This window comes from Aspergillus brunneoviolaceus (assembly GCF_003184695.1).
Source record: "Aspergillus brunneoviolaceus CBS 621.78 unplaced genomic scaffold BO95scaffold_50, whole genome shotgun sequence".
NCBI lineage: Eukaryota > Fungi > Ascomycota > Eurotiomycetes > Eurotiales > Aspergillaceae > Aspergillus > Aspergillus brunneoviolaceus.
In genome coordinates, this window is record NW_020290780.1 from 114,331 (window position 1) to 140,086 (window position 25,756).

A 25,756-nucleotide genomic window follows, 5' to 3' on the forward strand; every position below is an offset into this window, starting at 1 on the left:
GTTGCCTGCGGGGGCTATACTTGAAAGACCATCCATTGGTATGGGTGTCTTCCCAAAGCTAAGTGAAGTGAAAGCCTGCAAGGCTCAAGGCTGGCGCACAAACACTACAAGGCTGCGCTGCTGACTGCTAGACATGGTTATGTGTTGGTGAACGCAATGCAACTTCCTAACTGTGCCACACTGTGGCTTGTTGGCGCCTGCACCAAGCAGTCTGAGTCCTGAATTTGATCCACAAAACACACATTCTCTTGGTCATAGGAGCAAGTAAAAGATAGTCTGCAAATAACGGTGAGATCTAGAGAGCCTGAACGATCTTTGCGACTATCAACGGCCATGTTGCACTTTCGTAGGACTGTCGACCCTAGGAGAGGTAGATACCATGTGGGAGGCGTCTGAGACAGTCACAGTGGGATTAAGGGTTAAAGTGACACGCCAACGCTTCAAGAGATGATAAGAGTTCATTGCTCATTTTGCAAGCAAAGTGATTGAGAGTGTGGCGGTGCTGGGTGCTTGTGAATGCGATGCGGATTTCTGCCTCTGACTGTGCGGGTTGTGAACCACGCTAGAATTGTCCCTCCAATAATTCTAGCCTCCTAAAAGCCGCCTTGAGCAGGTTCATGTGCTGAAGACAACGGTCAGGTGAGGAGCCACAGCATTACCTGCAGCCTTCAAGGCCTTGGTAGATCGTGAAATCAAGGGTTGTGTGCACTGTACACTAGGCATCGCCCCGACGACGATTATCAGGCTCCTAGCACTTCGTTGTCCATCTTCTCTCGAATGCTTCGTTCCTACTATATACGTGGAGGCACATTGAGCTGCATTGATTAGGTTGCGTGCAATACCAGAAGCATAGCAACGGCTGTCCTGTGCTTTAGGCGCAAGACGTGAAAAAGTCCATCTCATGGCAGTCATAATAAATAGAATAAGAATGGAATAAATTACAAAGAGAAAGTCCTTCGTTATCAATAATTTTGGTATCCTACCACATCAAGTGTGGACATCGACAATCGCTCCCCCGCTCCTGCGACAGGATCGACTTGCACTAGATCTGTCACCATAGCCCGTTAGCGATGTGATACATGGTAGAGGACACGAGGTAACGGCGGGATGTATCCCATCGATCAACACTCAGAGAACTAGTATCCTTCTTCCTCGCCTTGCTGGTAGACGTGTCGCGATCGCGTCGGATCTTTGCGCATCTGTTGGCCGGACCCCGTAAAGCCCACTGCCCGAGTCAGTCATTGAAACGCACTCCACATTGTAGGAAGTGGGAGAAGAGCATACCTCGAGCATTCAATCCGTCTCCTGTTCGAAACATGCTCTCCTTCTTGCGTCCGAGTTTCCCTTTGCTGGCAAAATCCTTCCACTTCATCTTGCCCGCCTCCAGCTCCTTGTTGGCCTTCACCTTGCGGGCGGCCTTGGTAGGCCGTGCGGATCCCTCGCTCACCTTGGTCGGCTCTTGACGCGCCTGGTTGGCCAACGCAGGGTTGATGTCCGCCGCCGCAGAAATCACGCTCGAGTGGGATGGCTGGGGTGCCGGTGATTGGGAAGAAGAATTGCCTGAGCCTGCATCAGCCTTGCGCTTACGCGAGTCATTGCTGGAGATTGGCCGAATGTCCTTGGAAGTCAGAGATTCCACCGTCCCGTACGACTTGAACGAAACGAGGTAGACGGGGTTGCTCGAGGAGCCGGTGATGGAGGTGATGCGCGCGGGATAGAACGAGTTATCGCCCGATACCCAGCGCGCAAGAACGTTTTCGTTGACGGAGAAGGACGACTGGTAGGATGGTGCCGGTTCATCGGGCTGTTCAGCGGTCGGTTTGCGATAGTTGCTCTGTGTGCTGTAACTGTCCTTCGCTCCTTTGTCCTTCGCCGCGGCTGATTGGGGTACTGCTGGTGGCGCTGGCGGTTTCAGTTCGGCGATGGATGTTTCGGTAAGATTTATAAGTTCTTCCAGCTCAGTTTTGAGACTTTGCAATTCTGTGTTGTCTGGGTCTACCTGCAAACTCGATTGGACGGTTTCAAGCTGATGATGGTCAGATCCAGTGGAGGGTGGTAAAAATGCGGCGGTCGTACCTGAAGCTTGAACTCCTTGACCTCAGCCTCCAGGGCTGCTATTTCCGACATATTTCTGAAGAACGTTGATATGAGTCTGGAGAAAGAGGGTATGGACAAGAGAAAAAGTATGAGGAGAGGCGGTCTATTGATGGTCAAACCAAGACAGGCTGGGCTGAATCGCGAAGTTGCAGATAAGAAGTCGCGTTGGGATAAGATAGCGTGGCGGAGCCCCACTGTGGCTAATCACTCACGTGACTTCTAACTACACCGCCACATGGTTGAAGCGGAAGGTCGGCTGAGTCCGACAGTAAACGTGGACTCGTTCATGCTGCTTATCGCTGACAGACTGCACACGTCAATGAATGCAGAAACACGAGGTCATGTCGTGACGGTCAACACCATCCTGGCCGGTTCCCTCCTATGTACTACTTCATCGGGGCCATTGCGGCCATGCACAAACGCCAGACTCCATCTGAGCAATCAACCCACTACGGGTCGAGGCTTAGTTGGCGTCCGTTCCATCGGTAGTCGATCCTCACGTCATTCATTTTCGGGACCTTTGCAAACCGATGGGGAGGGTAATTGGCTCCTGCAGGGTCAAGATGGATCCGCCAATAACTCCAATCATTCAACACCATCTTCTACGGCGAAAGTGATAATGCAGGATGGGTCTAGTCGCTGGAAGATGGCGTTTTTGCTATACCTCGCATAACGCCAACCCGCGCTTCCTCCCTCGTGCCTGGGGTTTTATCGATCAACCCATGGATGGTGAACTTAGGAGAGCCTGTTTCCTCCATCCCCACGGTTTACCCCGGTTGTCCGGGTGGCACTGGACCGAGATGAGCAGTTCCGGCGAGATGAGATTTGAGCTTCCCAGCTGCCTCAACTTGACCTCTTTTTGGTCTATGAGTATTTACGATCGCTGCTCGCTGCCCTCGGCGTTTCTCGAAATGGTCCACCGTAACAGAGCCTCATTGATTCATCTCCATAGAAGAATGTGCGATCCGAGGCACCCGAGTGGTACGAGAGCCCCGATAATCGGAAGACGCAGATACATACATTCCGCGATTGTACAAATACGGTCCGTAGCAGCATTCATCACGGGGAATTTTGTTGTGGCGCGAGATGAGTCACTCTTGTTAAACCAAATAGATTGTCTAGTTGGAAACTTAGGGCGTGGTTTGCACTTTGCAGTAACTAGGGGATGGTTGAGTGCAACGGTGCAACGGTAGTAAGCACGGAGGAAGCCGCGTGTATCCCCGATAGGCAGTTTCTTCATATCAGTGCTGAATGAGTGAAACCAATCAATCAACGTGGAAGAGAATGGGCGAAGAGAGAAAAAAAAGACTCAAAGGATCGTCAGCCTCGATTTATAAGCAGGCGAGACCTTCTCAAGGGTTTTTAGGCACTTTACCTTTATTGGTTGAAGTGCCTCCCCCGCTTTTGCTGTGCACCAATGACCATCCACAGATAGGTTCACCGCCCTCTGCCGCCTTAGGCAGCGACTCGCCCCCCTCCTCAATCTCCGTCCCTCCGCCCTCTCCATTCCATCATCTTTCTTCTTTCATCCAATTTATCCAATTTACTCAGTATTCCCTCAACTTGCAGACTCACACCACTTCCCCTTCAGTTCCCCGAACTACGCCTTTCTTGTCTTAGGTCCTTAAGTCCTCCAGCGATCCAGGCAGCGAATCATTCCCCCATGATCCTGAAACCGTCTTCGCCTTAGTGTCCTTTCGCCTGCCTCGCCCACCCACCCCCCACCCCCCTCCTTCCCTCTACGCTTCTCTTCCATCTTCCATCCTTTCATTGTCAGTCCACCGGCTTGCATCATCATTTTCTTTCCTTATTCCACACTTTCTCCGAGCCCCTCTTCTCCTCCTGACCTATCCCCAACCCCGGTGGTACCTTCGGCCATTCGTCAGCCTTTGTTGCGGCTTGTGCACTCGCTTGCTAGTTGCTTCGATACGGCTCCTGGTCAAGAACGTCCCTGATCCTTTCTTACCTCTCAAAATCCCAGCAAGGCTCTTCCACTGAGGACTTCTGCATCACTTCAATTACCTTGATCATTAATACCTCTCGAACAAGTCTTCGCAGAGTTCAGCTTCGGTGATATCGGCCTCTTTACCATAAACGAGTCTCTCATTCCTCTTCCGGGTCCTATCATTCAGGAGCCACGTCGATCACCCCATTTAGCCTCTGGGGTCAACATCGATACAACGAACGGGCGGGAAGCCCGGCCCTGATAGCTCAACGAACAGTCGAATCGAAATTCTTGACAAGACACTTGATCCTATCAGCTTCGTATACGAGACGCTATAGCGTAGCTATCAGATCACCGATTCTTTCCAGTTAGCCTAATCATATTCTCGCTTCGAAAACGCGTCCTTCCAGCACCACCCGTATCCTCCTTTCACAATGGCCGACTACAACTCCCTCTATCAACACAGCTTGTACCTCTCCCCCGACCAGCAAGACCTTCTTCTGGCCGCGCTTTCTTCCAACAATCCTCCGCCCAAACAGCAAGCCAACAACCAAATCAAGAGATCAGCTTCAGAGCCAGACTCCCCCCCCGGTAATGCATCCTCGAGCAGTTACAATGTATCGCCTGGGTTTGACATCACCCAACCCAACTCCGGTACCTTGGGCTATGGTGATGACGAAAGTCCTTTCCTCGACTTCAATCCAGAGCTTGACTTTGACTTTCAAGGTACGGAGAATTTGATCGGTGATTTGCCCGAAGGACTTTCTCTGCCGGACGAACATGAAGCAGGCGAGAAGAGAAAGGACATGGACGGCCCTGCCGAAGAAAATGAAGGCGCTGGCAAGAAACGAAGGGAGAGTGATGACAAGACAGCCAAGAAGCCGGGAAGAAAGCCATTGACTTCGGAACCCACCTCGGTACGTTTTGTCTGCGCCGTTCGTAGTAATCTACCCTTCCATCCCTGTACTAATTCCTTTATAGAAGCGTAAAGCACAGAATCGCGCAGCTCAACGGGCATTCCGTGAGCGTAAGGAGAAGCATTTGAAGGATCTTGAAACAAAGGTGGATGAATTGCAAAAGGCATCGGATGATGCGAACCAGGAAAATGGTTTGCTTCGCGCCCAGATTGAGCGTCTGCAGGTTGAACTCAAAGAGTACCGGAAACGTCTTTCATGGGTTACCAGCACAAACGGGCTCTCGGCTATGAACGCTATCCCTGGAGCCTACTCCAAGGGAAATTACACTGGTCTTCAGAACAATGATTTCATGTTCGACTTCCCCAAATTTGGCGACCTTCCAGGTGCTCATATCTTCAACAATGGTCAATGGGGCAAGAACCAACAGAACAACAAGCTCAAGAACGACGTCAATTCACGAAGCGAGTCCCGTGTCCCTGGTGTTCTGAGTCGAGACTCATTGAATGGAATCAAGACCAATGGATCTGCGACGAATACGCCTAGCCCTATGTCACAGTCTAACGGTGAACGCTTGGGTTCCAAGAGTACTACGCCCAAGCTTCCAATGACCCACAATACTCAGCACGCACCTTCTGTACAAGATGTTTCAAATTCTGATTCTCCGTCTTCCTCGTCCGACTCTCACCAAAGCCAGTTCCTCTCTTCCAGCGGCACCTCTCCTGAACCATCTGTCAACTCGCCCGCAATCAAGCACCACGCTGACCACAGTAACTGTACTTATAATGGAATCAACGGCGAGGAGTCCTTTTGCGCACAGCTCGGTATGGCTTGTGGCAATATCAAAAATCCTATCCCGGCGGTTAGGCACAGCAGTGTCAGCGTTGCGAACACGCCCAGTCAACCTGAGCAGGGTTCGGCAGAAACTGCTCCCGAGCCCGCTCTTGAGATCCTGGCTCAGCAGAATGGTGGGCAATTTGACCCGGTATTGTTCGGAGATTGGCGCGAACCACAAGACGCAATATTGTCACAAGACTTTGGCACTTTCTTCGACGATGCATTCCCGTTGCCGGATTTGGGTAGTCCTTCGCACAACTTCAGCGAATTGGCCGGTCAACAGCAGCAACAGCAACAGCAACAGCAACAGCAACAGCAACAGCCTAAGAGGAGTCTGATTGACGAGATCGACAGCAAGCTGGACGAAGATGAGGTGGTTCCTGGGGAAGACAAGACACAGATGATGAGTTGCACCAAGATATGGTACGTTCTTTTATCGCGTGACATGAATCAAGGTATACTAACACAGTCTAGGGATCGCCTGCAATCCATGGAGAAATTCCGCAATGGCGAACTCGATGTCGACAACCTCTGCTCAGAGCTGCGCATGAAGGCTCGGTGTTCAGAGGGCGGCGTGGTCGTCAATCAGCAAGATGTCGAAGACATCATGGGACGTGCCAAGTAGTTCATACAAATCACCATCGATCTATCGACAAGGAACTTCCAACGCCGTCGCTACCGATTCCGACACCATCGTTATGCGTTTCAGATACCCACCCTTTTAAATACAATCACCATACTACCGCTATTGATGTCGTTATGACCCCAGGGAAAACATTTTGGATCACGGGAGCTCTTCATTCTGAAGAGCCAGCCCACAATATGTGAACGAAGACCAAATTCAGCCGGTATAATTTAACCAGCTCTATATTCTATTGTTTTCTCCGACAAATTATGTACACACATACTACAATATACCATCCACACTCATTGCCTACTTCCTCTTTCTCTATTCTGTCATTGTTATTCATCTCTCTGCACACTGACATGATCACGGGAGGCGTGCTTCTGTTAATTCATTGTTAATCTCCGTATCCCCTGGAGCTTGCGGGGAGATATTGTACATCACCACCATCGCTTTTGGAGTCTGAATTCTGTACCTGATTCCTCGAACTCTCAATGTGCTCGATGTGCTCGATTTGCTTGCTTTTCACTTGGATCGAGAAAGAAACTCCTTCCTCTCTTTGTTCTGCTTGCACTCACACAAACACTGAATCAGCGCTTCTTGATTAGGTATCTTGTTCTTGCCGGACGTCGGGGGTCTTTTTTTCATCAACACTGGGAATGGATTGGATTGATTATCAGGCACTGCGGCGCATCTGCGTTCTGCGTTAATAAGAGGTAGGCGGCTAGGGGGGAAATTGATGGGTTCGAGCTTTGGGTTTCAATCCTGTTGGTGTTTTGTCTTTCACGTCTGTTCCGTCGCTCTTTATATCATTTTATATCAGTAATCAGAGCCAGTGCTATGAAATCCATTACATCTCTACCTATAGTCACGGGTTGAGTAATCGCGATCTCAGCTGTAGATGCAGTGCGTTCCCTGTTCTTCGAGTTTCGAGGTTTGCACCAAGGCCTCTCTCGCCCAAGAATACCAAATATATTCTATCACCAAAACCAGCAAATCCGCCCAGCAAAGAGCCTAAAACTACGAACTATGTGGTAAGCAACATAAATATATGCCACATCCCTAGCCCTGCATTTACTCAGCACTACACCAATCCATGAATAAATCCAAGACCCAAAATGAAGTTACTAGGGTATCGATATTGGGTAACGTCTCCCGATAGAGAAAACAGAGAAATTTAAAGTACAAAAAAAAAAAAAGAAAAAGAAATAAGTTAAAGAAAAACATGACCGCTCAGCTCTCTCTCCTTTCTCGACTCGAAATCTCTTCTTCTTTCCCACCCCCTATTTTTTGGGTTTCCATAGTGCCCTCTCCCCTCGTCTCTTCCTAATCTCAGGAGAATCCTTCTCTCATCCACCCACACATAGTTTCCGTATCTTGACATCCTCCTCTTGCCTCGCCCGCACGACCGGTGGAGCTGCTCCCCATATCTTTTACCCCAACCGTGGCTTCTGTACCAACGAATAACATAAACTCCTTAGCTCCCGATGGTTTGCCAGAATCTCGATTTGAGACGGACCGGACATAGACTGATCTATTAGTGGAACAATCCTACCATCGTTGCACGGTAAATGTCTACATGGAAAAAGAAGGAAGAACGAGAGAAAAAAAATCAATGAAGATTCAAACGCATCTCGCTCAAAGAGGTAATGGAAAAAAAGGGTAGTGGAAAAAGTAGATAAGGGAAGAGAAAAGAGGACATCATTTTTGCAGATAAGAAATATCCTGCACAAAGAAGATTAAAGTATCAAGCGAAGACCGTGCAAGATTCGTAGGGAACATGGTGGGTGATGATTTCAGGGTAGGACGGATGCTAGAGACAGATGAGGCATGATGAGAGAGTAAGGAAGAGAGGTAAGGAGCACGGATAGAAAAAAAAAGGTTAGAAAAAGCTTTCGACACGGAATGAGGAAGACGACGGAGAAGGCGAGATGAAATCAATAGATGCGACGACAATTACACCTCAAGCGTCACCCCCAGCTGCGGCAACAGGCTTGTTATCCCCAGCCGAAGACTCGGACGGGCCACCCTTGTTGAAGCCACCACGACCGCCGCGGCCGCCGCGACCGCCTCGATCGCCCCGGCCCCGGCCTCGTCCGCCAAATCCACGGCCCCGGTTGGTCTCACTGTCGCTGGCACCACCGCTCTGGTATCCGCGCTGAGAGGAGCTGGCACCGCCGCGGTTGCTGCTCTGCCATGTGCCGGCATTGCCACGGTGGCTGCCGCGATCCTCGAAGAACTTGATGTTGGGCTTGCGGGGCTGACCAGGTGGGCTGGGCTTTTTGTGGTCCGCGGGCTGGCGCTCCAGCGCGGCCTTGGCCTCTTCAACAGTCGCAAAGGTCACAACGTGGTTGAACTTTCCCCACTTCTCCACTCGTACCATCTTGGCCCGGTCTTCCTCGGGGAAGAGATCGCGCACGGCTTGCTCGTTGTCGACGTTGGAGACGAAGAGACCGTTGCTTGCCTTCTTCTCGGGCTTAGGCAGGGGAGACTCAGACGGCTTTTCAGGCTGAGCGGTGCCGTTGGGCTCGGTGGCAGCGGCTCTCTCGGGGGAGGCCACGGAGGGCTGACCGGCAGGAGCGCTAGGAGGCTGGGGAGTAGCAGGCTTGGGGATCACGGGAGCCGGAGAGGTGCGGGCGGGGGCGGTGGCAGAGGCCTTGGCCTGGGTGGGCTGAGGGGGTTGCTGTGCCGGGGCACCAGGACGTCCAGAAACTGGCTGCACCTGACCGAACTGAGGAGTAGCACCGGGAATGCGGGGAGAGGCGACACTGGCGGGAGCACCAGCAGCAGGGACGGGGGCAGCTTGGGCAGGGGCCACAGGTTGGGGCTTTCCAGTGCGGTGAGCGAAGTTGAAACCCTGCGCGCGCATTTCGGTCGCAATGCGGCCGGCCTCAATCTCTAGCACGAGGAAGCCGAAAGCCGCATCCGCCAAGTTGAAATTCCACATGTTCTTGAACGCACTCTCGTCCACCTGGCCGGCCGCGTTGCCGGGAGCAGCAGGCCCACCAAAGGGATTGCCGCCGTTAGCAACAGTAGGCATCCGGTTGACCACCTCCAGAGCGTTGTCCAGCAGAGTCTTCTGGGCCTCGTTCTGGGAAATAGCCGTCTCAACCTCTCCACGGACAGTCTCCCATACGTCGTTGAATGATGCCTTGGAAGCAGCCAGCTTGCCGCGGTAGTGATCCAGCGAGGGGTTGACGGAAAACTCATTGTAAGACGAGCCGTAGCGGAAGTGCAGACCGGCGGAGATGGAGAAGTCGGCTTTGAGGGTGACGGATAGTTGATTCAGCATGCCCTCACGGGCGGGAGAGGCATGCGTGACGAAAACGCGGGTCTCAGACGGGTCATACACACGGTTGGCCGTGTCGATCAACTCGCCCATTTGCAAGAGGGTCGTCCACATAGTACCTTGACCGCCCGCAATCGTAGTCTTGCCCTCGCCATTGTCGAATAGCTTGTGCATCACGACAGCACCACCCAGACCCAACAGACGCAGCTTGACGCCACCGATGTCTAGCAGTCGCGAGTTGGCCTCATCGATGATGTGCAGGTTGTTGACCTTGTACTCCCCCGAGCGGAACTTCTCCAACACGCGGACATCTTCACAGGCGCCCCAGACCGTGTACACCGGAACATCGAGAGTCAGCCGCTTGTCCAGCAGCATGGAGAGTTCTGAAAGGGGAAGCTGGTCGGGGGTGAATCGTTGCTTGATCGACTGCTGGGGAGGGGTCTGGGCGATCGTCCGCTTCACATTCTCCGGTAGCAAAGGTGAGTATTGGGCCACGTGCTTCAAAGTCCTAAAGTTGATAGCCCAATCGGTCAGTGGGAACCGATCCGATCACATGTGTTGCATGCATCGAGGCCGGCATTCAAGACGAACGAAGACACTCCATTGAAGCACCCGGAATCACTCACTTATCCGCAATGCGCTCCAGCGAGGTATCATCGTAGAAACCAAAGTCACCAGTGTGGATAATGTGGTCCGCACGGGCCTGTCTAGCCAGTTCATTCAGAGACTTGAGATTTCCTACGTCACGGAAAAAGCAAAACAAAGTTCCTCCAAATCAGCGATCGTGTTTTCTGGGTGCGACCGACCCATCGGAGGTCTATCCGGGGCACATACCTCGAACATCAGCGATACACAGGACTCTGACGGGACCATTTTGCAAGACGCGGCCATTGTTGGGGAGAAGAGGGGTGGCGCCGGGGACAGGGCCAGAAGTGACAGCGCCGTTGGGAAGCGGATAGCCTTGAGGACCAAAGTTGTGAGGAGGACGGGGCTAGAGAGAGAGGTCGAAGATCAGTCAGTGAGCTGCAAAAGCTATACCTCAAGCGAGCGCGTGCGGAGGATCGCCAAACGCATGGATGGAGAAAAGGGATAGAGGGGAGGAAGCAGCCATGACGTTGAGCATGAGCAGCTAAGCTGAAGAGGCGATCAGGCAAGACGTACAGAAGCCATGGGGGAGAATCTAATGACGGGGAGGGGGGCGACGGAGAATCAAGGGTGAGGAAATTGAAGAAAGCAGAAAGAGGCTGTAAAAGACAGGCAGCAAGAGAAGAAGGAGATGATATGGAGAGAGACACAAAGCAGAAGAAGAGTGGGAATGGGGAGCAAGTGAGGGAAGAAGATGGGGGGGATCCTGGGAGGAGAACAGCAACAGCCAGCAAGCAGTGAGTGGTTGAAGCAACGGACACCCAAGAGAGGTTTGGTTTGACGGGTTTGCCGTCTTTGGCAACACAACGACATCCCCGCTTAGGTAAGCATCCACCAGGGGCAGCTCTTTTTCTCTCCATGCTCTACTAGCCAAATAATCCAATTAATCCAAATAAAGGGCGCAAGGGATTGACGGTCAAATACGACACGCACACTCTAACTTAGCTGTACCACTAAATGAACAAAGGAGCTTGTGCAGTATTCAATTCAGACCGGCCAACCTGGCTGGTGGTGGAGGCAAACCACCCCCTTCTACACTGTAACACAAGACCTTGAAAAGCACCGACAGGCTACCAAATTACATTGCCTACATACATGCTCCTCGCTGGTATCTAATCTCAGAGCTCAGAGCTCAGAGACATTTGCTCATACTGACTTTCTTCCTCCAGGACTTCAAGTCTTCTATACACGGCCTGCTGCAGACAACGAGGACCCTGCAGTGCCAACAAAGCAAAATGTCCTCCCACTGTAGGCCGCGCTCGACACAAGACAGGGACCCCCGAGCGGCCTCCTTTGGCTGATGTGGCGATATAGCGATCGGAAAACGGCCAGTGATGTTTGCCGTTGGTCATATATCTCCACAAGTCGTCAACAAACTCATCGCGGGTGGTGGAGTCCAACGTCCCAGCCAGCCACATGTTCCAGTCCGACTTGGCCCAGTCCTGTCGGTCATCCAAGGGTACACCATACTCGGCTCGGACCGATTTAAAGAAAGTATTCCCCATGTCATATGCGGCCTTGGGAAAGGTGCGTAGGCCTAACAACACATCAGGGTAGAGATTGTACGGAATCTTCCAGGAGGCCGGCTTTCCTGGGTACTGCAGCGCAAAGTGTGTCTTTTGCGCGTCCACCCCCAATCCCCGGGAGAACAGCAGCTCGGCTCTTTCGTCGCCAACACGCGAGTATTCGGAGAAGCCTGTCAGCTCCCCGAATGCCTTGATACCAACGGCAGCCTTGATCGCAAGGTTAGTCTCGTTGGCCAGAGGTCCAGCGGCATCGTTGGAAGACAACTGCTCAGCTATGTCGATGCCGTTGTCGACCAGATAATCTGCATAGTCCTGGAGAAGCTCGGTGTACCGGGACGCCCAGTCTGTATCTCCCGTGGCACGAACATAGGCGAGTACGAGAACCAATAGGTTCCCGCATTCCTCGATTGGCATTGGTTCTGCTTGTTGATTGTCGTGGCCAACTGCATTCGGGTAATGTGAGCCCAAATCATGAATCACGTAAGGCTGCCGCCAGCGTCCGGCGGCGAGGTACCTCATCATGGGCTCTAGCAGAAGTCGGATGTAGTTTGGGTCCAGAATATAGTAGATGGGGAAAGCAGGCATGATGACGTCCACCGTGTTGATGTTGCCATCGCTGGAAAGCTCTTTGATGAACGCTAACACATCTGTGATATTCAGCGTGTCATTAGGAATGGTAATCTCAATCCCTGCATAGGCCTGCCGACTCGACAAAGTCACAATGTCAGCGTATTTCTGCCCTGCAACGGCGGCCGCCTGTTTCGCCATCTCCAAATCAAGAGTGTGTGACTCTCGAAGAGCATCGGGGTAATCATTCAAGAAGTGCGCAACTGCTTGCTCTGTTCTGGGGTACAAGGCCCGGTAGTATCCTGTATACGGCCTCCCTAGGTAGTTGATTGACTCTTCGCGCACATGCCCAACGGCAAAAGTCACTGACTGCGCGTTCACAAGAAATCCTAAGTCGTGAGCAACAGCAACAATACCCCCAGTCGTCAGGAATTGGTTGGCATTATCTAGCTTTCCAGTTCTCGCAAATTGGGACTGCACATCTTTTCGTTCTCCCGAGGCATATGAGAGGCTTGAGTCTAAGGTAGATTGAGAGGCTAGGACGGCTTCGCCCCAAGCTGCCATGTCACTTTCCTCGGAGTACGGAATCGCATTCTGCGATCGTAAGGAGTACACAGAAGTAGCATTCGCATAAAGAAAGCCACAAGACGTAGATTCTGACTTTCCTGTCCAGCTTTTGTCAATGCTCGAGTAGATCTGGACATTGTTGGATGACGCTCCAGAAATCGAGACTGTCAGATAGCCTGAAGGTAAGCTAGTCAGCACGCAGCCGACGAGTGTCATGCATAGAACCCGCCTTACTGAATGGTAGGGACTGGCGAAGGTAGTTAGAGGGCGAGATGGGTGAAAAGAAGTCTAGTGTAAGTATCACCGAGCCAGCAGTGAGAGTGAAGATGGAGTGTGTGGCAGTGTATTCTGCACTGCGAACAGTAGCAGGGCGAATGAGTTTATCAGAGCCCTTGACGTTCATCAGACTATAAGCCTGGCCATCTACACGAGCCATAATGGACCAGGTAAGATTCTGGCCAGTCCAGAAATGTGGCTCGGCCTCAGGGAGTCTCCCGACTTGATCGCTCGGCATCCATGTTGATAGGTATGGGCTTCGCACTGCCAGTGGATAAGATGGAGGAAGAACAGGTTGATGGAGAACGCTGGCCTGCTTGTTGGGCGTAAGAACGGAGAGTACGGTGGCCAAAAGTGAGCTCAGACCTAGGTTGGTAGTGAAGTCCAGATACATTGTGTATTCGCAGTGAAGTGAAGAATACAATCCAAGGGAAGAAGCAGGAGGGAGGGAGGGAAGAGAGGAGGGGAAATCCGCTGGTGACGACGACTGGCCCGCCCTGACTGCTGATCACCAATTTTCATCCCATGAACACGCCACTTTTCGCCTTCAACAGATGATGTTTATACTTTTTCGATGCAAGTCTGACACTTTCAAAGACATGGTGCAAGCGGTGTTCTGTTCAAAATGCTCCCTAGCCTCGACGCTCACTTAAAAGCTTGCAGTGCAAGGAACTCGCCGAAAGTCCCTAATATGTGGCCTCACCCTCTCCCTTCAGAGTTCACCTTTAATTCTTGCAAAGCTTTCAGATATCTTTGCAGGCCTTGTCCATGTATTCAACCGCCATCACGAGGATCTCTCCATGGGACCAGGTGCAATGAACGGCCGGCCGGTGTAAGCTCCGTTCCAAACTTGACAACCGTGCTTGGAACAGATACTGCAATTTTCCGGCTCATAACTAGCAATGTGATCCAAAATTGCTCGTGAAGTTAGAAAGGATCCAGAAGTATCAGAGGTAATCGGCTGGTTATGGCGACAGTACAATAGCTGGCTACATCGTTCTCTGGCTGGGTCCCAGAGGGAAGCTAAGCATAAGTAGACTGAGTGTATATGCTGGACCTTGAAGGGCCTCCAAGATTTGAACCAATGTAATCATAGATATTGAAACAGGACGAGTAGCATCTGGCACGTTCACCCGACAATATCCTGATAATTAGCCGTTTTCATGTGGGCAAAGAGCGCCGCGTCCTCATGAGCATATGCAGAATGTTTGCTCAGGGATTCTGACTCCTCATTGTCTGATCACTCTGGGCTTCTACCCTGGGCTTCTAACCCTTCAAGCTGAGGGCTTTTCGCCCGGTCGGCTTGTATGTCTCGACAAGGACGAGTAAGTAAGCCTGACCCCATTCCCGTTTACAATGACCTCGGGTGAAGCTGATGAACCAGTTGCAGATACGGCCCTGGCAGGCATGAGGGTGCAGCGTTGAGATAGCGTGCTTGACGGGGTTGAATTGCTTCGTAGTCATGGTCTATCGGGAGGTTCCGGCGGGGCGGGAACAGAGAGCATGGGAAGGCCGAAGAGAAAGTGAATGAGGAGATTTGAGAGAAGTTGGGGATTCCTGTTGTACATGACTGATAACAAGATAATATCATACCTATCAAAGGGAGTCCCAGCACCAGTTGGCGTCTCGGCGGCATCTTCCCTAGAGATAGTTCGCAACCTTGACCACCACAAAAAGCCCGGAGACTCTTCGCAACGTTCCCGATAAGAGCCAAGAGTTGTAAAGCTCGTATTGAGGGCCACGACCTCTCCATGAATTTCAAGTATCGATCCTTAACTCAGACAAATTCAAGTGTATCGATAATCTTGCTAAGGGCAACATGGTAGGCTCCGGTCCAACGGATAATGCTGCCTCGAAACATTGATGGGGGTCTGCATCGCAGTCGTACCTCCGACGGCGTCCGCAATAAACACGGGCATGAGTTGTTGGTTGTACTGATATGGTACTCAGCGGCTTCTGCTCTATGAAATCTGCCTTTACAGAGTCTGAGATGAGGTAAATCACGAGGAACCCGGTGCACAGTGCAGTCATCTCGGGCTCATTCGAGTTTCGAATTGATATTGTACACACTTTGAGCATGGTACACTCTGCTTAAAATTGGGAGACGGAGGCATGGAGCTTCCCCCCTTCGTCGGTAGCACGCCGTGTCCTGTCATATTTGTAATAGTCCACCGTTTGTGGATAAAAGAAACATGCTACCGTAACAGTAGCTTCCAGCGACCCGATAAAAGCCACCTGAAGGGCATATAGCATCGGGTCTTCAGACCTTTGTTTATAACGTATATAACTTCGACATTCGAGGCTGAATTTTCGCTAATGTACCGTTCTTACTGTTTCGTTATCGTCATCACGCTAGTGAGTTGATTGAAACCTCACTCTGGTTCATCATCGGTACCGTGCACTTGCCGGGAATTTCAAGCTTCAACTTCTTAGTCCTGTTCGAAGCTGGCTCAGCTCGATGCTAGCGTCGATACCGTTCCGATTGCCATGGACTGAGCTAAACGCGAATTGAGAGTGATTATGCACAATCCCCTATCTCGATGCCCGCACTCTTTGGGGCATGCAACTCACCGCCAAGTGCATACAATTCACTTAGAGTTCTGGAATCGAGCCCTCGTGCGTTTTTGCGCTCTGTGGAGTATACAGTACATGCTCTGCGACAGAGTTGAAGACCGTTTTGTGGACGAACCATCTGTCGCAAGCCATTGCACGGCGGTGTGGGCGAAAAGTTCTTCACAAAGGGCGTCAAAGGTGCCCTCCACGGTGAATTCGAGGCCATGCAAGAACGATTCAACGGGTGAATCGATTCGTAATGGTTCTTAGGATCTCGAGTCCACCTGAAGGACGATGCCTTTACCTGCGGGGCAGCATAGATATGCAGGACGCCGCGGCCGCTCGGGGACTACTTGCACCGATGAGATCACAACTATCTCGGATATATCTGAACAGATCGCGGTTGCCATTTCGATTGAGTCGTAGCAACAGCTGTCTTGCTGGTAGGTTGGTTTTGTAGTGGTAGAGGTTCGGTGGATCACTGGAGCTTCGTGGTAGTCATACGAGGTGCGATATCACAAGGCAAGCTATAGAGGCAATCTGCCAGAGCCACTTTCTCGAGGGGTATCAGTAATTGTTGAGGTTATCGATTACACTAAGTGGATGGATGGTGCAACGACGGTTTCAGATGCAGTCATAAGAGTAACTAGCAGAAATAGGTAAGATTAACTCTCGTTACCAAGTTTGAGTATTGGGGTGTAAAAGCGCTCACGCACGGTCCTCAAGGTCAAGCAAACGTGAGATGCTGTTTATCCCTTGAGATCAGACAGCGACCGGATCGTGTGTAATGAAGGAGAGTGAGGATATGGGGCAGCAGTCGGTTGAGCCTTCCGCCCCATTCCCCGGACTTGTTCCGCAACTATGATTGCTGCAACGGGGGGTTACCGGGCCGTGATGCTTCGAGCTCTTTTAGAAACTGCAATCGGTCGAGAAGAGCCAAGGAAAGGAGCATAGAACGTGGATTTGTGTCTGCGGACAGGGGGCGTCGTCTTAATGATCCGCTGGCATGCGAGCGTGGATGATCAACAGAAGAATACTCGTGGGCGCGAGAATGAAAATAACATAATAGATTGAAGCAATACCCAGCCAAGTCAGTACTTGGATGACGCTGTAAATCGAAAATTCGATGATGCGGTACAGATCCGAGTTGATCCCAGGGAAGATGATGCGAATTAGCCGAAGCACGAGGAGTTCGAGCACAGCAAACAGAAGAAAAAGCGCATTGTAATATACGAGAGAGAGCAGAAGTGATGAAGCGAAGGGGGATGACTCCAGGGGGTTGCCAGCGGTGATGAATGACATGACACTGCTGTTTGAAGACTGTTGAGGGTCTAAGGAATCGAGCATGATGGGCAGTGTAGTGTGTGAGTGAAAGACCGACGGTATTTATAGAATGGAGGGAAGGAAAGTTCCAGTCTGTGTAGTTGACAGAGCTTTAGCAAGCCAGAAGAGATATACAAAAGGAAGAGAAATGGTCACAGAAAAGAGAGGATGTTGGCAGCGGACAACAAGCGATACTTATGCCGCTTAAGAGAAGTTCAGCTGGTAGCGAAAGGGAAGAAAGAAGGCTTGTGAAATCCTTGGACTGATGAAAGTCGGTCGTTTGTCGTTCGGGCTCCTGTGGAGCCCAGGGGTGCTCACGCAAGGTAGTGTAAGGTCGATAACAAACGGAAGTGCGTTTGCTCATCCTGGATGAAAGAGCAGAGACAAACCGTCTTCTGTTCAACGGGAGCAGACAGAACACCGCAGTCTCGAATGCATCTGCCTGGCACGAAAAGAACCAGGATGCATCCAAGTAGGTTTCAGGACAGATGGAGATGAACAATTATCAGGATGCTATTAGTGAAATGCATATGCTAGTCTCAAAGATTGATCGGGTATCCCCAACAGAAACTGTAACAGTCTCAAAAAGCCCCCCGTACAGACACAAGAAACGGTATCAAGAGAAAGACACAAAGATCTAATCAAATCGTGACTTCAAATATGGTACATGACATGGCAGTTAAACGATTATGTTGGTTAGTATGAATGTGGCGCCCCCTGATCGGCCACGACTAAGTGACGGTGGTCTTGCTCGGGTAAAACCTAGCAATGGAAGTCAGCATAGCTCTAAGGTATGAAAGTCAGGGGCTCTTCTTACCAAGCAGCCACGGCGATAATCAAGTACATCATCATGAGTAGAACACCTTCGAGCCAGTGCGACTTTCCATCGGCGATGAGATAGTTGACCTGCGGAGGTTAGTGCATGTCCACGGCGCAGGTGTCGAGGTACAAACCAGAAGAACAGCAACAAATAGTAGGATCACCTGGAAACCGTCAAAGTAGAGGGTCATGTCATCATTGCCTAAGCAGCTGTTAGCGATTGGTCTCGACTCTTCTCCTCGACAACAAGACTGACCCATTCCCCACCCGATCACAATAATCAAGGGCAACACCAACAACGCGATCTGCATACTTGAGCCGACGGCCACGCCGATAGCCAGGTCCATCTTGTCCTTGCAAGCCACAGTGACAGCCGTCGCGTGCTCGGCCGCGTTACCAACAATGGGAAGAAGGATCAATCCCACAAAGGTCTCCGAGATGTTGCCGGTCTGCGTGAGAGCATCGATAGAATCAACCTGACCAAATTAGCCGTTGTCGAAGTAAGATGAGGCAAAGGATCAAGCATACCATGAATTCGGCACAAAGCGCAACAAAGACAGTCGAGATGACAAGTGTCAGCACGGCCACCCAGATGCTGAGCTGAGGCTGTTCCTCATCGTCTGGTTCCTGAAGCTCCACCTTCTGGGCATGCTCACCAGCCATCGAGGCCGTCATCTTGCCGATCTGCGCGATCCCCCGACTGGCGTCGCCTTCGTTGATTTTCTGGCGTCTTCTTTCCACCTTGGGGCTAGGGGCGTTGTAGATCTCTGTGTGCGACTTGAGCTGGAAGAACAGATAACACCCATATACAACCAGTAAGATAACACTGGTGCCGCGGGACAATTCCGCAATTCCAGTCTCTCCAGCATCTGACCAAGCATGGAAAGCTGTAGGAATGATAAGACTGGCCACAGCCAATGCCAAAAGACTGGCTGCAGTTTGTGCAACCACGGGATTGAAGTGTTGCTCCAGGCGGTCGATGCCGCCGAAGAAGAAACACATACCCATGACCAAGAGCAGGTTGGACAGCATACTACCGATCAAGGACGTCTGCACAATCACGACTTCTCCGTCAACCAAGGCGATGATCGCGACAATCAGTTCTACCGCGTTACCGAAGGTAGCATTCAGAAGACCACCGATGGTCTCACCAGTACGCATGGCGATCTCCTCGGTCGCATAACTCAGCATGGCGGCAAGGGGAATAATGGCGATGAAGTTGACCACGAAGACCGCCACCGGAGGGACGTTGACATAATTCAACGCAATTCCCACGGGTGCGGCGAAGAGTAGGACATTGATCCAGGAATTGAACAGTGTGGCTTTCAGTTGTCCGACGGCAGTAAATTTTTGCTTGTCGGGCATAGACTTGCTGGAGTCGGCGGTCATGCGATCCTCGTCAGCGCTGGATCGGAACGTGTTGTCCAAAAAAGTCCTTCGCTTTCGTGGTCGCGTCTCGTCGGGCTGATCGGGTTGCGGCACATTGATGGGGTCATGGCTGCGCAGCGACCGCTCGGTGTCGGCCTTTTCGGCGCTGTCAATGCGATTCAACTGATCTGTACCGGCAGACTGGGGTGGGAAGGTATCCGCATGCTCTGGACCGGCCAGGCCTTGGGTCATATCTCTCCGACGTCGGCGCTCCTCGGAGAGTCGCAAACCACCTTCGGAAACCACAGGAGTGAGTCGGTTCTCCAGTTGAATGGAGTTGGTCCGCCGCGGTCGCGCCCGGAATTTCTTGAAGGGATTATGTGTTGAGGGTTCGCCTTCATTGTCATACCAGGCCAGCTTTCTGGCCTGTCGTCGGTATATATCTGATCCCGGGAGCACGGTCAGCAAATGGCCCCATCGCACGAAAAAGGGGCAGGCTCACGCATTATTACGGTGGGAGTGGATGTTTGTGTTCAGAACTGAAATGGCTCTGGCGGATTGAGGACGAGCTTCTTATACTACATAGACATTAGGCGACAGGCGATCAAGTAATAGATCTTTGGGGCGATGGCATGGCGATCCAACAAGCTTCAGATGCGCAGCACGCCGAGGCTTGTTAGGCGACCCAACAGAACGGTACACAGCTGTCATTGCAGCAATGATCCAATGGGAATGAAGCCGTTCAGGCACTTACAAATTGACGTGGAGTCTGAAGCAAGCAGAGAGAAAGCAATGAAGTCTTGAGAAGTGTGGCTGAAGCGGTGGAGAGTTGCGCAACACAGCCGCCTCGTTGAAGCCACAGGGAAGCAGACGAAGGCAATGAATATCCACCTGCTGGAAAATATAGACTGCGAGGAGAATGGAGAGGAGGGAAATGGGCTCTAATCAGACCACCAGCGAGGATAATAAAAAGGAAAGACTAGACTACCCAAGCGAGGGAGAAAAGAGGGAGATCTGGCGGGTTGACTTCCTGCAACGAATGACCCAGCAATGACAACAACGCAAGACAGACTGGGAAACGAGTGACAGCAGCAAGGGAGTGAAAATCCCACTTGAAAAGGGATCAATGTCGAAGGGAAGATTAAGTTTTGGTGGATGACCACAATCACACTGCATTATTGGATCGGGTTGCAGTAATTCGATGGCACAGCCACAATCTAAAGCGCCAACAATCTCCACGACATAATCATCGTCGTGGTGTTTCCACGGGTGAGGTACGCAGATAGCCGCCTTGGCCATTCTTGTTGATTCTTATTATTCCGCCGGTTCTTCTCTTTTTGTTGACTTGTTGACATTATTGAAATAGAATGAGAGGGGGAGAGGGTAGAACCGCAGAAGTGATAACCATGGTGCTGAGGATATTCCCGGTCGGGTGGTCTCCGATAAATGTTCAGGCACATCCATCTGTTGAACAGACCAGACACAACAGGACAGGACACACAAGCACGATGCGGCCCAGCGACGTAATCAACTCTGCCAAGCCCTCCGATTGTCTTCGACTAGCAGCAGAACCAATGTGCGCATAACTCTTGGCCGCCACCAAAAGAGGACCTTGCCCCCCCTTTACCTATCACACTAGACTACCGTACTCGCTTCCAGTTTTTGCGGCGCACTCTCACACTCTCAGGCTCGGTTGCGGGCAACCTCAGAGACAGTTTGGGCAGCAGTAACAGACGGGATGATGCACGAGGCGTCAGTCGGACATTTTGAGAGGCTGCAACAGCCTCAATCTCAAGTGCATCTGTGCACTTCATTCATTCATTCCATGGCCAATCTCTCGGTGCTGGCGTCATTTCATCATTCAACAAAGTTCAAACATTTCTGGCCCCTGGCGTGTTTCAACCGAGTGTTGGTGGGGTGGGACCCAGGAGTCCACTACACCGCTTATCTAATCACACGTGATATCATACAGCCACCTGTGGCTGATGGGTAGCTGCGCCTGTGCAGCAGACAAGCCGCACGTGCATCAGCCACATCAGCCACATCAGCCACACACGCGGTCTCTCTCCCTCCTTCTCTCGCTGTGAGCGTTGGCAGGCAGGGCGTCAGCGGTGTTGACCCATATTTGGGTCAACGAAGACTGTAGGTATGCGACCTAGTTAGATGCGAAATCCCTCGACCTTGCTCTACTGGCGCAAGGCCTGCAGATTTGTGTCACTATTTAATCGGATCGAGCGCCCGCAAAAATCTCTCCCTCCGCAAAGCCCCAAAGATGGATCATTACGCAGGCGGCGTCGATGTCGTGCACTTCTCGATGAGCATGAAATGAGGGTTCTCCGCTGCGTCGCGCAGGCCGTGACACCTTTGGATTCACGTCCACGAGGGTTGGCAGTAATGCCGGAGAATGACCTTTTGACCTCCTTGCATCGATGTCTGTGCTGTCTCGCCTGCTAAAAAGCGATGAGGTCATCCTGAAATCGATGGTCATCGGAGTTTATACATAGTATTTGTCGACAACAATTGGATCCAGAAAAGGGGTGGCAGGCAAAAGGAAAAAACGCGATTTCTCGACAACAAACAAACAGACCAGAGAACTCAGTGGTTGGACTAGTGATGCCACTAGGATGTCGCTCCTGGATGATCCCAAAGCTTGTTCCTCTGTTCAGCCGATTATCCCTCGGAGTAAGTATCTGGCCTCCTCCTGTACCGAAATCCGTGGTGAAAGGACGGACTACACCGTATTGCACAGCATCTCGCATCCACCAGTCAGCCAGTCAGCCAGTCAGCCGGATCGGTCGGATTCGGTCAGAACTCATGCACATCCATCCTCGAACATCCGGACGAGATGTATGTATTCCTGCTGGTCGGTCAGTACATGCATGAAGAGAAAAAGACCATGAGCGACATCGACGGAGTATTGCTTAAGCCTTGATCCACTCAAACAAGCCTTTTGCCCATCTATATTCGAGACACGCTTGTGGACGAGGGCATGCATTGCCATCCTTTGCCGCAATGAATTTTATTTTCAGATGGGAAGAGGGTGTATTCGATACGGGGTGATACCTGGTCTTACTTGGTCTTACATGGTCTTACCTGGGGGCACAAGAGGCGACGTAAGCTCAGGGCCCTTTTGAACCCTGACTCCCTGAGACCCTGCGGCAGGGTCTGAGGGGTCTGCCTGCCTTACGATTTACCGTACAAGACACGGTATGGTCACAATACAAGGAGGAAATTGCCCAATTTGCCCCTTCGACAGGCCCGCTTCTTCCTACTGTTTCGGATAGCGGGACTGGAACGGCCAACAAATCTGAATCACCTTGGCCCCCCGTCAAGTGTCTCGACTGAGCCGTGGGCGTGCATCTCAATAAGCCATCGACCCACCCACCATCTGGTGAATGGCCAGGTCCCAGACTGATTAGCCCCTCGGCAGCACCGGGACTGGCATGCTGATTTGTCGAGAGCAGAGCGGATCAGGAACAAGGCACTCTTCCATTCTTCCTTCGAAACGGTAAGAACCGTGTAATAACCGTCCTTACCATACCCACTGTCAGGGTATTGAGCCAATCAGCCATCAGGGTCCTGGGGCAAGTGGGTCGTTTACTTGGGGTCTCAACCCTGAATTTGACCCCTGGCTGATGGTAAGAGCGAGGTATTTGCCCTCCTGGAACCGCCCCGATTACAGCCAAGCTGAACAGGTAGGTAGGTACTATTGCCACTGGCATCCCAATAATGGATTGTAACTGAACCCGCCGTTTTGTGCCACGATGGATAATTAGGATGTGGGATGTGGGAGGTGGTGGAAAGACTCGAGTTCGACGAGATTGAAGAGAGGTGCCTGTACTCATCATGGATGTCATGGATTGCGGATACAAGAGCAAGACAAACAGTGGATGCCCTCCAATCAGTGTTGCCTGCTGTCCCCTGAGTTCCCATCAGTCTTACCTAGTAGTAGTAGTAGTCTAGTACTCAGTAGTTGTGCTATTTTTACAGGCGTCGTAATCTGGTTCCTCTTGGATGGACCGACCATCATTCTACCTACCTCTCCCGTAGCAGGACTCTAGGCAGGGGCCAAACTGGGCTCCCATTCTTATCTTCCGCCTCCCCCCAGCCATCGCTCTTTCTCCCCTTCCCTCTTTCTGTTTCCTTGTTTTCTCTTTTTCTCTCCAACCTCCCCCCAATCAACCTCAACAACATCATCCCACTTCAACGGCAGAGTGTGCGCCGTTAGTCACTCGTTCTTTCTTTTTAGACTTTTGTTTCTGCCCGGTGCGGTTCAATCTTCTTTGCTCTCACTCCATTCAGATTCCAAGACTCTCGTTCATACCCCCTTCCACGGTTGACCATGAAGTACAACTCTATCGCCCTGGCTGGGGCTTCGATGCTCCTGGGCCGTGCCATTGCTGCCGACTTGCCTGAGATTGCCATCAAGGTATGTGCACGGGGGAGACAAGGAACACGAGTGAACCGGTGTTGACTGTTTGACTGGTGTAGGGCAACAAGTTCTTCTATTCTAACAACGGAACCCAATTGTGAGTCTTCCTGCCACTTTGTATCGACGGTGTCAGACGTGACTAACCGATTCCAGTTACATGCGTGGTGTCGCCTATCAGCGTACGTCGATGGAGCATTGTGTCAAAAACTTACGAGGGGCGAATCTAACCGGTTTACAGAGGACTACACGGCCAATGGCACCTCCTCGGACAACAACGACTACATCGATCCCTTGGCCGATGCCACCTCTTGCAAGCGGGACATTCCCTACCTGCAGCAGCTCCGCACCAACGTGATCCGTACCTACGCCGTGGACCCCACCCAGAACCACGACGAGTGTATGACCGCCCTGGCCGACGCCGGCATCTACCTGATCACGGATCTGTCGTCGCCTTCCCAGTCCATCAACCGCAATGACCCCCAGTGGAACACTGCCTTGTACGACCGCTACACCAGTGTGATCGATGCCTTTGCCAACTACACCAACGTGATCGGCTTCTTTGCCGGTAACGAGGTCACCAACGACAACAACAACACTGATGCGGCTGCTTACGTCAAGGCTGCTGTCCGCGACATGAAGAAGTACATCAAGGCCAAGAACTACCGCACCACCCTTGGCATCGGTTACGCCACCGACGACGATGCTACCATCCGTGACGACCTCAAGGACTACCTTGTCTGCGGTGACTCTGAGGACATGATCGACTTCTTCGGTTACAACATCTACGAGTGGTGTGGTGACTCCTCCTTCAAGACCTCTGGATACCAGGCTCGTACCGAGGAGTTCAAGGACTACCCCGTTCCCGCTTTCTTCTCCGAGTACGGCTGCAACGACCCCTCTCCTCGTACCTTCACCGATGTCCCCGTTCTGTTCGGTAGCGACATGGATGACGTCTGGAGCGGTGGTATTGTCTACATGTACTTCCAGGAGGCCAACGACTATGGTCTGGTCTCGGTTTCCGGCAACAGCGTCAGCACCCTTAAGGATTTCTCCAACCTTTCGTCTCAGATGCAGAAGGCCACCCCTACCGGTGTGAACAGCAACAGCTGGTCCGCCTCCAACACCGCTACCAGCAGCTGCCCCACCGTTGCTTCGGCCTGGGAGGCTAGCAGTTCTCTGCCCCCTAGCCCCAACGACGCCCTGTGCGACTGCATGGAGGATTCGCTGAGCTGCGTTGTCAAGGACTCTGTCTCTTCTTCCAAGTACGGTGATCTCTTCGACTACATCTGCGCTTTGAACGACGGCAAGTACTGTGCCGGCCAGGCTAGCAACTCGACCAGCGGAACCTACGGAGCCTACAGCGTCTGCTCGACCAAGCAGCAGCTGAACTTCGTCATGAACCAGTACTTTAGCGCCCAAGGTGCCTCGGCCAGCGCCTGTGACTTCAGCGGCAAGGGTACCACCACCTCTTCCCAGTCTCCCACTGGCACTTGCTCTTCCTTGTTGAAGGAGGCTGGTACTGGCGGCACTGGCTCCGTGACCTCTTCCCCCACTGGCGGCTCTGCTGCCAGCGCCAGCTCCAGCTCCTCCGAGGGTGCTGCTGGTATGGGTGTCAGCCCCATGGCTGTCTCTGTTGGCAGCTGGCAGCTGGGCGCTTACGCCGTGACTGCTGTGGGTGCTGCCCTGGGCATGATCTTGCTGTAAGCGCAAGACGGAACGGTGACTGGGTGGAGGAAGCAGCCAGAAAATGATTATACCTGTAACCTTTACCGTTGGATTTCTTAGCCGTACATAATTGAACCGGTTCTGTATACGTTCGTTTTCGTCTTTAAGATTGAATTGATGTGTTCATGTTTGTTCTAAAACCTCTCATGCCAACTCATGTGCTTTGAGTGTAGTGTAGATGGATCTAGCCTAGATGAAACGTTTCGTTTGAAAACTCCGTCGTATGCGCTGTTAATCAGCTTATCGTC

The 25,756-nt window shown here is 51.8% G+C and overlaps 7 protein-coding genes across 7 annotated transcripts; 2 read left to right on the plus strand and 5 right to left on the minus strand.

Moving 5' to 3' along the window:
* Positions 1–883: 883 nt before the first annotated feature.
* BO95DRAFT_444778 (uncharacterized protein) lies at positions 884–2,189 on the minus strand. The gene is made up of 3 exons (XM_025586962.1): positions 2,077–2,189; positions 1,285–2,026; positions 884–1,225 (listed from the first exon to the last, which is right to left on the minus strand). The coding sequence occupies exons 1-3, from the start codon at positions 2,125–2,127 to the stop codon at positions 1,137–1,139; spliced, it is 882 nt and encodes a 293-aa protein (XP_025440343.1). The 5' UTR covers positions 2,128–2,189; the 3' UTR covers positions 884–1,136.
* Positions 2,190–4,097: 1,908 nt separating this feature from the next.
* Positions 4,098–6,458, plus strand: yap1 (putative bZIP transcription factor AP-1/Yap1). Its single transcript, XM_025581024.1, has 3 exons — positions 4,098–4,959; positions 5,024–6,216; positions 6,268–6,458. Exons 1-3 carry the CDS (start codon positions 4,477–4,479, stop codon positions 6,416–6,418), a joined length of 1,827 nt encoding a protein of 608 aa, XP_025440344.1. The 5' UTR covers positions 4,098–4,476; the 3' UTR covers positions 6,419–6,458.
* A 1,290-nt stretch (positions 6,459–7,748) lies between these two features.
* Positions 7,749–8,290, minus strand: BO95DRAFT_199536 (uncharacterized protein). Its single transcript, XM_025581025.1, has 2 exons — positions 8,187–8,290; positions 7,749–8,107 (listed from the first exon to the last, which is right to left on the minus strand). The coding sequence occupies exons 1-2, from the start codon at positions 8,198–8,200 to the stop codon at positions 7,852–7,854; spliced, it is 270 nt and encodes an 89-aa protein (XP_025440345.1). The 5' UTR covers positions 8,201–8,290; the 3' UTR covers positions 7,749–7,851.
* A 91-nt stretch (positions 8,291–8,381) lies between these two features.
* Positions 8,382–10,877, minus strand: BO95DRAFT_433629 (uncharacterized protein; the record flags this gene model as incomplete). Its single annotated transcript, XM_025585104.1, has 4 exons — positions 8,382–10,215; positions 10,334–10,445; positions 10,542–10,698; positions 10,869–10,877. The coding sequence occupies 4 exons, from the start codon at positions 10,875–10,877 to the stop codon at positions 8,382–8,384; spliced, it is 2,112 nt and encodes a 703-aa protein (XP_025440346.1).
* Positions 10,878–11,422: 545 nt separating this feature from the next.
* On the minus strand, positions 11,423–13,705 carry BO95DRAFT_444784 (putative glutaminase). Its single transcript, XM_025586963.1, has 2 exons — positions 13,247–13,705; positions 11,423–13,188 (listed from the first exon to the last, which is right to left on the minus strand). The coding sequence occupies exons 1-2, from the start codon at positions 13,446–13,448 to the stop codon at positions 11,471–11,473; spliced, it is 1,920 nt and encodes a 639-aa protein (XP_025440347.1). The 5' UTR covers positions 13,449–13,705; the 3' UTR covers positions 11,423–11,470.
* Positions 13,706–17,895: 4,190 nt separating this feature from the next.
* On the minus strand, positions 17,896–19,857 carry BO95DRAFT_433631 (hydrogen/calcium exchanger domain-containing protein; the record flags this gene model as incomplete). Its single annotated transcript, XM_025585105.1, has 5 exons — positions 17,896–17,926; positions 17,982–18,070; positions 18,118–18,459; positions 18,512–19,794; positions 19,854–19,857. The coding sequence occupies 5 exons, from the start codon at positions 19,855–19,857 to the stop codon at positions 17,896–17,898; spliced, it is 1,749 nt and encodes a 582-aa protein (XP_025440348.1).
* A 3,836-nt stretch (positions 19,858–23,693) lies between these two features.
* On the plus strand, positions 23,694–25,487 carry BO95DRAFT_516065 (uncharacterized protein; the record flags this gene model as incomplete). Its single annotated transcript, XM_025591796.1, has 4 exons — positions 23,694–23,780; positions 23,843–23,880; positions 23,937–23,962; positions 24,022–25,487. 4 exons carry the CDS (start codon positions 23,694–23,696, stop codon positions 25,485–25,487), a joined length of 1,617 nt encoding a protein of 538 aa, XP_025440349.1.
* Positions 25,488–25,756: the final 269 nt, after the last annotated feature.